Genomic DNA, 14,643 nt, shown 5'->3' on the forward strand with positions numbered 1-14,643 from the left:
GATAACATTAGGGTAAAAATATCATGCTCTAATTTTTCTATCTCATCAAGATTTAGAATTTGTTATTAATATGGTATGATTAAGTTTTAAATGGTTTAATCAAATAAAAATCAAATTAATTGTTTTGAAAGTGGTCATCCAATTGTAAATAAAAACAAACCATGTAAAAAGATATACCAATTTAAAATTGATGATTTGATATGGTTTGATTTGATTTTACAGTTTAAACCATTTAATGCTCACCGTGTAAGTGGTAATCTATTAAATGCGGAGTTGGTAACATGCAATCATTCTCATAACAACACTATAATTAATTCAAAAAATGATTTTATTAATAGTTATTTTGATAAAATTAATACAACTAAAATTTAAAATAATATAAATAAAACTATAAAAAAAGATATAAAATGCAAAGCAGTAAGCTGTTGGTTGGGGTGAAACCTCATTATATACAATTACCATATATAGAAAATGCATTTTACTGAAATGTCAACGTCTCATGATTACACCTCACTGTTATAAAAAGAAAACAATAATTTTGGAAAGGAAGTAAATCTATAACTGCCATAAAGAAATAAAAGGAAATAACAACTGACATTGTGATAACGAAATTAATGATAAGTTAACGAATCTGTGTCCCTCGTGGAAGAGTGAACAAACCAATCTTTAGACATAAAAGGTCGTTGGCCAACAAAAAACGAAAAAAGGAAGAGCCTTTGCTATCGATAAATTGGTAGAACGGTGGTTGCCTACCATTATCCTGAAAACGACGACATTGCACCCGTCGAGGTATGATTTCTTAGTCCAACTCTCTTCTAAATTGGTGTAGTTTAGATTACATTATTTATTGGGTTTTGTTTTATTGCTGAAAAATAGTGAAGACCAAAACTGCCGCTATTGCATGATAATTGTTCGATGAAATGTTTCACTTATTTTTCGGTTTTAACTAGTCATGCTTCTGAAATGCAATTTCATCTCCACATGGGTTGCTTCTGTATGCTTAAAGATGATATGAGTTTTTAGGAAATTAGTAGTTGTTATAGGGAAATGGTTTGCAGGTTTGGGTGATTAATGTACAACAGAGGTGCAAATAAGATACCAAAACAACTAGTTATGGAATTGTTTCTTGCTATTATGACTTGAATAAGAAACTTATTCTTTTGACATGATTCTTTGTTGGGTTTTATGAGTTTACTTTTTCAGCTTTTATGAGAGCATACTATAAATAATGCATGGGTAAACTTTATCCGATTTCAAATTAAGTCTACATTAGAATTTTGTTTAGGTGATTTCTAGCAAGATTAAAATTAAGTACAGAATATTTAAGAGCTGAATGTGAAGCACTGAATGATACAAGTGTCCAAAATTCTACATTAACGTTGTTTAAAAGTTAAAAACCTGATTAGTGATTGTGTCCAATGCACATTTAAATTTAAAAATTTTAACATGTCATTTTAAGCATAAACTTACCAAGCAACTTAAAAAAACTGAAAAAAGAGCTGGAAATTTTTTTAGTTTCGAGTGTTGAATGATGTTATGGAACGTGGGTCTGTTGTGAGACTTAACCCTGCCGCTAAATGAAATAGGTAAAACTTGTTCATTAGAATTGACCACTTGAGAGCCACTATAATGCTGGGACAAAAGACATTGTCCTAAACATACAGATTATTGTTGCTGATTTAGAGCGGAAGAAGAAAACCACTTCATGTTAATCCCATTTCAATTTTAGCCAGTATCAATATGTATGTTTTCAATTACTGATGCCTACATTTATTTTCTTTTCTTTTAAAGAACATATTGCAAATTCAGGATTTTATTATACACTAAATAGTCATCTTTCATCTCTCAGGTGTGCACGTATCTCTAGGCCTTTTGGTATTCTGAGCACCATAATGCGTCCTACTTCTTTGACAACAGTGTTATCATCTCCCGTTTTACACATAAGAAAGTGGAGTTTGAAAGAAATGGATAAGCACAGAGTGCCTAGACCTTTGCGTATTCTGTCCACCATAATGCCTCTTGCTTCTTGGACAACTATGTCAACAATCCCCTTGGAACGTGTAGCATGCCTAAGAAAGTGTAGCTTGGAAGAGAAACAGATGGATGTTTGCAAATCCTCATTTAAGGTTTGTTATGTGGACTACATAGTTGCATTTGGCTCTTGTTTTTCCATTTCGTATAAATTAGTTAAACGGCCAAATAGAAAAATACATATAATTTTAATATTGTACCCCAATTTGTAAGATTGCGAGTATCTTTACTCTAAAACAGATTTAGGCAGACACAATTATGGCACAACTGCATTAAATTTTTATTCAAAAAAAGAAATTATATTACATGTTTAAAAAATTCAAGACTAGTATGCATAAGTGATGAAAAAAAATTTTATGTCAATATCATAGATATTCAAAATCTATCATAATTTTACATATTCAAATCAACCCATAATTTTACATAGCCATGTCCAATTAGAAGATAAAAATAATAATAATAAAAAGAATTATAAGTTGCCAAAATCAATTTCTTTTCATTTTTAGTCTTGAATATTAGATTCTTGATATTTTGTGTTTCTACTTTCTATTTTTTTTTTTTTTTTTAAATTTTATCTTTTAAAAATGTGAAAATAATTTTTTATTTTGTTTGAAAAAAATTGGATTTTAATTGACCCAAATAAAATCATTGTAGAAGTCAACCTTTATCACTTTTTTTTTTTTTTAATTTCAATCTTTTTATCTTGTGCTTCAATTTTCTTTTTTTTTTTTTTTAAAAAAAAGATGTTGATCTTTTAAAAGTGTGAAATTATTTCTTTTGTTTGAATAGAAACTGGATTCAATCCAACGATAAAAGTTTTGGCTCTAAACATAAATTGTACCAAATTAAATGCAACTGAAGTAGTAGTTGACCAATTTGAAGTATATTCTCAAAATTTGTTCTAGGGTATAATTAATGCCAAACTTGCCAATTGGGATACAATTAGTAAAAATTCAAAAATGGAGTGTAATTGTTGTAAGTTGCAAAGTTTGAGATAAATATGTCTCTTTGGCCTATTAAAAGCCAAAATCTCTCTTTCAAGCTGTCCTCTTATTGGGCATGAAATTTCTGGCAGATTATATTGGGTTCATCATCCATGGCTCGACGGCGAATTCTAGCTGAGATGGGATATGAGTTCTCAATCGTGGTATATTCTTCAGCAGCTCATATTCCCCTGTGTTTTGGGAATGCAAGCACACTTTGTTCTCTTTTTAGATTCTTGTTAAGGTTATGAGGTAGAAAGTTTAATAGTATTCAATTTAGACTGCAGATATAGATGAAAAGAGCATAAGGAAAGACAAGCCTGAGGAATTGGTTATGTCTTTGGCTCATGCCAAGGTTTGGGTTCTTTACCAGCTACTACTTTTTCTTACTCTTAAATACCCTAAATACAATTAATTGCTTTGAATGGGCTATGTAAATTTGCCACTTCAGTTAAATATAGTTAACTGGTTGCTACTCTAATTAAAATTATACCTAGGCTCCAGCAAAATTAGACCTTTGGTAAAAGTATAAAAAAACTACTCCGATTAAAGACTTTTTCATTTCAAGGTCTATGAATTGTTTTTTGACAAAAAAAAAAAAAAAAAGGGTTTGGTGTTTTCTTATATATACAAACAAGTAAGGGTCTGACTGGCACTTGGTTAACAAAAAGAAACACTGACCCATTTTTGTCAAAATAGTTCCACATATCCTACATTGAACAAGTGTAAACCTACATGGTAACTTTTTGTACATTTCCATTTAATTTTTCCTTCTGAACTTGCTATATAGATTCTAGACATTTATCAATATGCAAACCTCAGTATCATGATTGAATACTAAGGTAAGAAAAATTCATATTGCTGCTTAACTAATAATGTAAAGCTTGTGTGTTTTGGGCTCCATTCTTTTCTTTTTTTTTTTAATTTTATGATAGAACTCCGTTGGACAATACTTCAGCTTGGTGGCATTCAATTCATGACTTATAATATACATATATATATATATATATATATATATATATATATATATATATATATACTTTTATTAATTTATTTTAACAGAATTTCCTACCTTGTTTTTTATTTTTATTTTATTTCCTAGGCAGATGCCATCATAGCAAGGCTCCAAACTACAGGTCAACTGGAAGAGGATGCTCGTGCAACCTTACTGATTACGGCAGACACAGTTTGTGCTAATTCTATTTTGCTATTCCCAGTTCTAAATTGTTTTGATTTGAATATGAATATTTAAATTCCGTTGCTAAGCTCCGGTGGCTTTAATATGAAAAGAAAGGCAAGTTCAGGTCTAACTTGTGTTATTCAGTGAATTGCTATTTGTAAAGCCTTAATTTAAAAAAATAAAAAATAAAAAAACCTTCAATTTCAATGCTTTTGGTAATTCTATCATGAATTTTTAATTTTAGTGATTTTATATGACAACTTCTAATCTTTTGCGTTCTATCATTGATCCAATTTCATGCAAAGTTACACCTAGATTAGCTGATATGACAACCCACAAGTCCTTACTTTTTCTGTTAATTTATGGTACTAATAAAAAACTATGCGTCATTGGTATGAAGTATTTTATTATATTAATTTTTTCACATGATTTGCAAAAAGAAAAAAGATCTGCCTACATCAGCAAATTTCAATTATATATATTTTTTTAAATTAGCTCAGTGATAGATAAGGAAATGAAGAAATCACAACGGAATTTTTAAAATATTGAACTTTTGTGGGTAGAAAAACTTTAAAATGCTATTATTCTTAAATTCCTTTTTCCTTATTCTGGATAACTAGAAGAGGTTGGTACTGGTATATCAGAGTTGACCACAATACAATCATAATAGAGAGACTTAATTGGTATATTGATCAACCATTTCCATTAGCTTTCATGCAAGCACCAAATATGTGAGGCTTCTTAACAGAAACCTTATGTTTTTTGGTGTCAAACATTAAATATGCTATGGTTCTTTACATAGTTTGTTTTGTTGTGATTACTTTGTATTATTGATCATTATCCCTTTTTAACTTTTCATAGTATTTCTTAAATCTTGGAAAATTTTTAAGAGAGAAAAAAAAGGTGAAGCATATTTTAATCAATTGTCTAAATTTTTAATTGTGCGAGATTCCATGGTCAAATATGCAAAGTTTTGACATTTGTCTTAGCTCATTGTTGCGTATTCAGTTTTTATGTTTGGAACTTGTTTCACTAGTCATAGATACACTTCTTTTAAATGTTCATAAGTGGTCTGCCATTAGTAGAACATGCTACAAATTACATGCAAACATTAGAAGTCCATGTTGATGTTTGATGATTTTCTCCTTATTGTCATGTAAATAATTGAAAGTTATTTCTCATTGCTTAATCTCCTTTGATTTTGAGGTGGTGGTATATAAAGGGATAGTGAGAGAAAAGCCAACCAGCAGAGAAGAAGCACGGAATTTCATCAAAGGTTGGTTAATGGTTTTTTCTTCTCTCCACCACTTACAAGACTCGTACAGGTTAGTGGTCATGTGTCTATTGTTTGCAGGCTATTCTAGTGATAGTGGAGCTGTTGTAGGATCTGTTCTAGTAATTAACCTTAAGACAGGAATAAGAAAGGGAGCATGGGAGAGGGCAGAGGTATTACTTTCTGGTACTAGCATTTATTGTAAATTTTACTAGACTAAATGGTTTTGAGCACAACTAATTGTGGGGGCTAGTTGAAAAGCATATTATTTATAAGGAAGTTTCTATCAGTTATTATGTTAACCTTAAGAAAGAAATTGATAATGTTATTTTGATAACCCTTTTTGTGATGAAATCTAGATAAATACACTTCCAGGTTACCGGAATTGAGCCTATTCACACTCAAATGCCCTTTCTGTATGGACTACTCAATAAAACAATAGAAGTTTGTTTTACTTTACTTCCTATATATCTAGAATGTTTAATGCCTGTGAGGTTATATACAAGATTCTGCTCCCTCTATTTTGGTCTTTTGCCACCCCCTCCCCCCTTAACCAAAAAAAAAAAAAAAAGCTTGTTTAAAAATTATATTTTTATGTTAATGGAATTTTATTTGGAATTTCTTCAACGTTGGATTTTATTGGTTATAAAATGTGGTTTCTTTATCTTTTTCTTTTGTTTTTTATTTTTTTTTAAATTTATACAAGTTGACCATGACATGCACACAAGTCTTGAAAAATAATATCCGTTGTGGTACAGGTTTATTTCCATGAGATACCAGATGGGGTAATCAATAGTCTGGTAAGTTTTACAAGTACTCATTCTCTGTTAGATTCTGTCTGGAGCTAGTCACTCTACTAAATATTGTTAACAAAGTTTCTTTCTTGGTGGCAAGATGTGCTCAGATTGAGGATGGTGTTACATTCAAGGTTGCTGGAGGTCTCATGCTAGAGCACCCGCTGATATCACCCTTTGTTGAAGCAGTGGTCTCTCTCTCTCTCTCTCTCTCTCTCTCTCTGCATGCATGTGCGTGTACGACTGCATGTTTGTGGATTTAGGCATTATTTACTTAATCCCCTAGAGTTCCAACTCTAGTGGTTTTAATCTTCATTCCTCATTCATTTACTATGTGTTTTTTATTTTTTTGTTCTTAATTTACTTTCTTCCCAACCACATTATCAAATGGAACTGTTGACATATCCAATATCATAAAAGTCTCTTAATTTCGAATTAAGACATGTTGAATTCCAACTAATTTACAATGTTCCAATAAGCATTTGCTAACTAGCAAAAGACAAAAATTTTCTCTTCTTAACTTGGAGAGAGTAGGAACTTACCCATGTCTTCTTCCTTTGAATTAGTCTGACAAAAGCATCAATTTGATATTTTGCAGATAGGGAGTACTGATACAGTGATGGGACTTTCAAAAACTCTTACTGAAAAACTCATTGCAGAAGCGCTATAGCTCGTGTTGATTTAAAGCTATTTAAGGATTTACAAAAGGATGTTTTCTGTAAATCATAGGCAATTGAGTTGGCCCAAAATCTTATGAGGCCTTATTGAGCAATCATTGGATTGTTTTACGTTGTGCTTTTAGAAGTTGTAAGACTGAATTTTGATAAGATTGTCGAATTTTGCATGTTATTTTGTGTCTTTTTTGTAAATGCAAAGTGGTGCATTTACAAATAGGAAGTTATCACTATACTTCGGTTTCCCACAAGACATACGGGGGAGCCTAAGCGAGCAAACCAAAATCATTGGGTGTTTGGTCTTCAAAACATCAACAAAAAAAAGTTACTTTCTAGAAAATATTTTTTTCATAAGGGTAATAATAACTTAAAAATCAACTAATTATTATTATTATTATTATTATTGTTGTTGTTGCTGTTGTTGTTGTTGTTGTTATATTATTATTATTATTATTATTATTATTACTGCTGCTGCTAGCATCCTAATGAAGTTTTTGATCTATTGTTATGGCCTAATATATTAGAATAAATTGAACATATAAGGTTTTGAATCACTCTATTTTAACCTTTTGCTATGGCCTACTGTTATTACAACTTCAAAATCTCAGTATGGTATAAAAAATAAATTAATTTTTCAGTTACATGTTTTTGTTTAATATTATCTATATTTTAACGATAAAAAGATTTTAATTGTAGTAATTGTTTGAAAATTACAATTCATTTAACAAAAAATAAATAAATAAATAAATAATTTCTTAATTATTTTAATTATGCATGTCTTAAATATTATATTTCTAAATTTATAAATGTTTCATGTATTTAAAATTTTATTTTTATTAATAAAAATGAAAGTACTTCTTTATTTATAATTTCATCCTTAATTGCAATTAAAGCTGCTGTTACTATGAAAGGTCAAAATTAGGATAAAGATGAAAATATCAAAATAAAATAAAATTACAAAAAAGTGTAAAGTTCAGAATATTTTGATACGTTCAAGTTTATTAGCATAACCTCCTCCAGGCCAAAGATCGATTGATTACCACTCGACCTTCCTTACTCACGATATTTTGTATACCTTTATAATTAGAGTGAAAAGTACTTTTGGGTCCTTAAGTTATACTCTAATTAACACTTATATTCTTCTATTATTAACTAATATTATAACGTCCGAAAGTTACTATTCTGTTAAATAAATGGGTCATTCCATTATTTTGACATAATTTCATCATTAACTTTTAAATTAAAGTATATGGGGAAGAGAGAATATAATAAAATTTCCATCATACCCTTGCTTTGATGCACAACAACCATAAAAAGTGAAAATCCCAATTGTTTTCCAAGTTCCTTAATTTCTGTCATTGAAACCAAGGAATCTAAAGAGATGTCGTGCTGATTATCCTGTAAGGTAGAAGATTGACCAAAGGGCCAAATTTTCTTTAATTGATTTTTTTCTATGCTCCGAAATGGAGCCAAGTTCCAAGACAATATCAATAAAGGAAGGTCTATTTTAGGATTTTCTTCCATATGTCCATATAATTTATGCTATGTCCATTCATAAATGAATAATGTGAATGAAGAATCAAAATATAATTATCCCTGTACAAGATAGCTTAGTAAATTCAAGTTAAAAATTATTTATATAACCATCACTTGAGTATTCCATAGACACGCGTAGCTCTCCATATGGAACTCTCATGTAGGTAAATTCAATGGACTCGTTTAAATAATAAGCACCTACATATTTGTTTTAGATATCACATCTATCTCAGCTTATGAGAATAACTGGTTCCTTTTACAAAGAAAAGAAACTAATATGTACTGGTCTTAACAGTTCTAATCATCTAATAATAAGAAGAACATTGACCATGAACATTTAGAGACATTACTTTAATGCAAAATAAAACTCATAATTATAACCAAATTATAATTTACTTCACAAAGCAATATAGTTTTATGGACTTTATCTTTTAACCGAGATTCAATTAGTAGAACATAAAAGATAAATAAATGTCTTTAATTAATAATGAAATTTATTACATAAAATATTATGTCCAAAATACAACCAATCAATTGGCTATAGAGCATAACTAACAACTGATGCCCCTGACTTGGGACCAACAAGAATAGGTCACAATTTACTTGACATAATAATTGCAGTAGTTGGTACTCCGTATAGTTCATCTCCAAAATATGTAATGTGCTATTGAGAGTTGTGTGCATAGTCTAATTTAGGATGTTTAAAATAACAACCGTTAGAATCTGCACGATACGCGAAGCAATATTACAGGATGAATAATCTTTTATAACATCATTCAAAAATAACAAAATTGTATAATAAAATGACCGTGAAATGCATTACAAAATTGTATCTCATTGAGATATGTTGAAAAAATTGTAATGTTAAGATTTGCCATCTTGAGGAATGAAAAGACACATTGATATACACAACTAATAAATTACTTGCATGAAATTTTGATTTTTTTTCATTTCCCATTTATGCTTCTAACATTTGTTATATATATATATATATATATTTAATATCTATTTTTTAATATTCATCTTGAGGAATGAAAAGCCACATTGATATACACAGCTAAATAAATTACTTGCATGATTTTTTTTTTTTATTTCTCATTCATGCTTCTAACATTTGTCATTCTATAATTCAAAATACTGTCAGTGACAAATTGTGCTACTTATTGTAACACCCATTTTCCAGTCTCATAAGATTAGACAATAGATGCCACACTGCAGTTCCAAAGACAACAAAGCAAGATTCTAATTACAAATAGTAATTATTATTGGTATACTAATTTAAGTATAGTTTATACAAAATCTACAAGCCTATAAAACTTAGAAAATTATTAAGGTAAATCCTGCAGAAAAAATGCAAGAGTTTCCCCCGTTTATAGAGCATTTAAACATGTTAACAAACTCCTGTTTTGAAAATCCGTTAATCTTACCAACTCAAAACATCAAGTTAGCATTCAATATTTGCAAAATAAACTTAATCAAATCTTGATCGAGTTACCAAATCCTCAAATGATTTCAAATAAGTCATTATATTCAAAATAGTTTGAAATAAACCAAATAAGCGTTAAAATAAACCATAACTGTTTAAAAACTCTAAAACCAAAAGATTAGGCAAAAACCTTAAGCTTATTACATTCCGAATCCAACCTAAATCTCAAAACTTTTAACTGCAACCCAAAAATAAACTAATAACTCATAACTCTGATAGTCCATACTCCGAAATGTAAAACTGGAAACTTCTTTCTTCAATTGCGGAATCTCAAGGTTCAACTAGCACCTCCAAAGCAAAAACCTACGCGAGATAAACAAAATCCCATGTTGAATATAAAACTCAGTAGTGCTTAAAACATGCAACTAACATGGTGTCTGAACCATAAGATGCATAGCAACATACATTCTCACATAATTATAGACAAAAGTTCTTAATCAATAGAAGCATAACTCACAATCACCATTATAATCAAGTAACATTTTGGATAATCAATTAACATCCAAGGCATAATGTAGATGCATAATTATTACCATTAAATCATTCCTCATAATAAATATACATTTATAACATAAGATAATCTTAATCATAAACTAAACATCAACAAGACAAAGTATAATTCAATATTTCCAATTAGTTCATTTTCCATATACTCAGTTCATATTAGGTTACTTTTCACATACTCATTTCAAGTTAGGGCCTTATTAGTAACTTAGACAGAATAGAAGCAAAATAGATATCAAATTAAACTAACAGATAGTAGAGCCCTCTAGGGTTACTTACTATCTTTATCACACTGACACAAGCCTTTCAATTCAGTAGAGCACGTCTGCTCACTCATAAAATACCCATATGTCTAGCATATGATCATAGCTCCAATATCCAAATTCGTATCAATAGTAATGCTAGTACTTACCCTATGGGATTCATACTTAAAGCATGCACAATTTTTCATAATTAAATAATCACATTTCACAATCATTCATCCAAGTACATAATATAAGCCTAATTATTCATCGTCTTTAATCAATCTTATTCACGCTCAATTAAGCTCCAATTAAATTTTTCATACTTCAAGTACATTATTAAGACATCCAAGATGTCATAACATTCTTATCATACACATTTATGTACACAAAATACCATAGGTAAAGTAAGGGTACCTTATTACATTATATTTAGATTAAGACTTATAGTCACAACTTCCTTGCATGTATCGGAAAAGTGTTAGGCACCCGAACCACCCAAATTTAAACCGGCCTCCTTATTGTCCATTAATTCACAATGATTTAATAATAAAATTAACTTAGAATTGAGATGTAAAATTGGTTTTAATGCATTATTACTAAACTATGTCAATCATGCATATCATCAATCACATAAAACATGAAAAGTAAATCATCCACAAGAAAAGAGGGAGGAGAAAAGAGTACAAACCATGTCCTAATTATACATTCTACCTTTCAACCTTCCAAATTTCCTAAACCCCTAAATTATTACATTTAAGTAATAATAGGACCATCAAGGTCCTATACATTCAGCTCATAAGAATTAAACCACAATCCAAACATAAAGAACAACAAACACAAACAAGAATAAACATCCACAGAAGCACCAATCATACATTCATTAAATAATAATGGAATTGATGAATGTTAAATGTTAAGAAGTTCTAAACTAAAGTCAAATGGGTTAGATTTACATAAACTAAAGAGCATTAAAGTAAAATGCATAATAAGTAAAGGACTTGAATTTAAAGTGCTTGGAAATGAAACGCAGTAAAGTAAAATCATAAATGTAAAGGTTAAACAAAGTTTAAAGTTCAAGATCTTGATGTTCATCATAGTTGATGGACAAAAGCACCCATCACAACCCCAAATCTTATTTATTAGTGTTTATTCAATCCATTCGTGGCTAAAAATGCACTCTAGAACAATAAAGTCTGGTGCTTAACCACTGGATCTCGGAATCGGGTCCGTTTTACTGATTTTTAAGATTTTGGACCTCTGAACTGAAGTGCCTGGCACCACACATAGTGGCACTAGGCACTTTCGTTGATCAGGTGGTCACATAGTTTAAAAGATGAAGCTCTCTGATTATAGGAAGAGTGGCATGTGCCACACGTAGGGCCGTGTGCCACTCTTGACATAGTCAGGAACTACTGGTTGTTCACAAATTTATCTCCCAACCAATCAAAGAAATGGTGTTTTACACACCCAAATGAAAGAAAAGAGATGAAGAAAGATATTAATGGCTCTCAAAAGTTACCTTTTGGAGATTTCCAATGATGTTTGAGAGATTGGATATAAGAAAACCCAAAATTTTGGTTCTTGAATCAAAGATCCGAATTTGAGATCAAATGTGTGTGTTTGTGGTCTTTTGATCAAAGGAAACCCTAGTTTTAACTTTGATCAAATGTGTGAGATAAAATTTTAGTTCTTGAATCAAGGATCAGATTTCTCTCCCAAGAAAACCCTAAACAATCAAGGGTTTTTGAAATAAAAAAATGAATGAATATCCCCTTATATCAAAGTAGAAAACACTAGTTTTAACTTTGATTTAGGTAGATTTTTCAAGATGCAGGAGTTTCTTTCAATTGATAAAAAAGCCTCCTTTAAGCACTAATCCCAAGGCTTATTTATAGGCAAATGGGTAGTGTTACCCCAATTTTAGGGCTTATGTGGCAAAATGCCACTGGTGGGCCCCAAAATAGGATCAGACCCACTTTTACAAAATCGGCCCGGGTGGCACGCAAAATGAGGTGATGTGCCGAAAAGTATGCCGGCGAGCCCAAATAGCTTCCCGAGCCTGTTTTCGTTGCGAATCGCCTAGTGACTCGAAAAAGTAAAAATAGTCAAACACGTGCATTACTTCAGCCATGGACGATTGGTCCGAAAATCAGAGCGATCAGGGTCCCGATCCAATCTTGTGTTAAAAATAGGTTATCATCATTGAGCCATTAGGGGGCAAAATTTGAGCGTCTACACACAGGTAAAGTAAGCTTACTTATTGCATTATATTCATATTAAGACTTATAGTCTCAACCTCCTTGCTCACGTAACATGACATATATACTTACATTCATCATGTTTTAATACCATAATTCTATATATCCAACAAAGTCACGATTACACATGCATTAGTACAAGCATGGATTGATCTATCATATAAAGTAGACTAGCTAAGTTCATTCCATCATGAAGTCATGCAACACATACAATTTGACCTTAATTGAACATTAGAACAACCAATTTTTATCAAACCCTAACCAATAAGCCAAAATCCCAAATTTTATTTCATAATCCAATATTAAACCTTCATTAAGTTTTAACACTTAATCAATCACACATATAGTCAATTAAACCTTATAACTAAGTCTTACATACATTATTATCAACTTAAGTAACCTAATTCACATTACTTAGACTTATGCACCGGTTCAGCTTATATAGGAATTTAAGCTAAAATTCAATCATACAGTTAAGATTAAATTATTTAATTCCAACATCATTTAAACATAATGTTCATCAATTACTCAATTAGGTCCCATTAGGTTAAAAGCCCAATTTTAGTCCAGACCTAACTCCTACTTTAACATTCATTGCTAATCAAACTTTACATATTTCAAATTAAATTGATTATTAACAACATTACCATATAACTTATTAATTAATAATAAATTAGACCATGCAATCAATACCCTAAATGGTTTAGCCCACATTTCACGTTTAACATATGTATCTCATTCTTCCAATTAAATTTACTAAGCATTTAGTTAACAATCATACATCCAATTCCTCAATTCAAATACCAAATACATTACTTACATATAAAATTAATTAATTAGGACCAATTAGGTAGCACGGGTAGTCATACATCAACAATGTATCATTCTTTAGCACCTAAGTTCATGCATTAATTCATGAACATTTCACTTAAATACATCGTAAATATTCACACACTTAACACTTGCATAAACCTTTAGCATGCTTATCTAGATCATGCTATCATATGGTTCTTTTCACCAACATGCATATTCATGATTATACCTAAATCATTATTTAAGTTTTCATAAGAGATTTTTGTCTCCGTTAGGGAAGATTTTAAAGAGAATTACATTATAGATGTATTAGGTATGCATTTAGGGTGGTTAAGAATCATTTGAAGGTCCAAAATACAAAATTGTATAGTGGGGGACAGCAAAGTACACGGTTAGGCCGTGTTCCTTGACATGACCGTGTTAGTAGGCTATGTTTTACAAGTCAGTAAACTATACGGCCTAGGCGTGTCAGGCGACATGGCCGTGTAATCTGGGTTTTTTAGTTATGAGATTTTACTCTCTTAAAGTCTTTAAACATGCTAAATCAATTCTTCCTCTCAAGAACCAAACATTAACACTTAAAACTATTTTCAAACATGCTAAATAGGAGTACAAACACTCAAGGAACATTACATATTTCATTTGTAACTTGAAATTCAATCAATACAATCAAATTCACAAAAACCCCCAAACCAATTACGTAAATCCTTGGTTGCAAATCTGTGCAAAACTGAAATGACTTAAATTATTAATTTAAAACTAAGCAAATTTAATTAAATTCTAAATTCCATGTAAATACCATCTCTTCAAATCAGAGTTATATCATATAGTCATAATTGGTTTATACAAACTGAGTTGAAACTCAA

The 14,643-nt window shown here is 30.4% G+C and overlaps 1 protein-coding gene across 4 annotated transcripts; it reads left to right on the forward strand.

Annotated features, from left to right (window-relative positions):
- Positions 1-527: 527 nt before the first annotated feature.
- LOC105633938 (uncharacterized) lies at positions 528-7,110 on the forward strand. 4 transcript variants are annotated; one of them, XM_037636899.2, is made up of 10 exons: positions 531-789; positions 1,850-2,126; positions 3,107-3,178; positions 3,295-3,369; positions 4,117-4,200; positions 5,401-5,470; positions 5,549-5,640; positions 6,226-6,267; positions 6,343-6,452; positions 6,860-7,110. In XM_037636899.2, the coding sequence occupies exons 2-9, from the start codon at positions 1,893-1,895 to the stop codon at positions 6,415-6,417; spliced, it is 744 nt and encodes a 247-aa protein (XP_037492827.1). In that variant the 5' UTR covers positions 531-789; positions 1,850-1,892; the 3' UTR covers positions 6,418-6,452; positions 6,860-7,110. The 4 variants fall into 4 exon arrangements, 3 of the variants coding, with proteins under 3 accessions (XP_012072031.1, XP_037492827.1, XP_012072032.1); XR_001046849.4 differs by having other exon boundaries at positions 534-789; positions 6,362-6,452; positions 6,860-6,905; XM_012216642.4 differs by having other exon boundaries at positions 539-789; positions 6,372-6,452.
- The last annotated feature ends 7,533 nt before the right edge of the window (positions 7,111-14,643 follow it).

Source organism: Jatropha curcas, chromosome 4 (genome assembly GCF_041381405.1).
Source record: "Jatropha curcas cultivar XTBG-Jc1 chromosome 4, XTBG_Jcur_1.0, whole genome shotgun sequence".
Taxonomy (NCBI): domain Eukaryota; kingdom Viridiplantae; phylum Streptophyta; class Magnoliopsida; order Malpighiales; family Euphorbiaceae; genus Jatropha; species Jatropha curcas.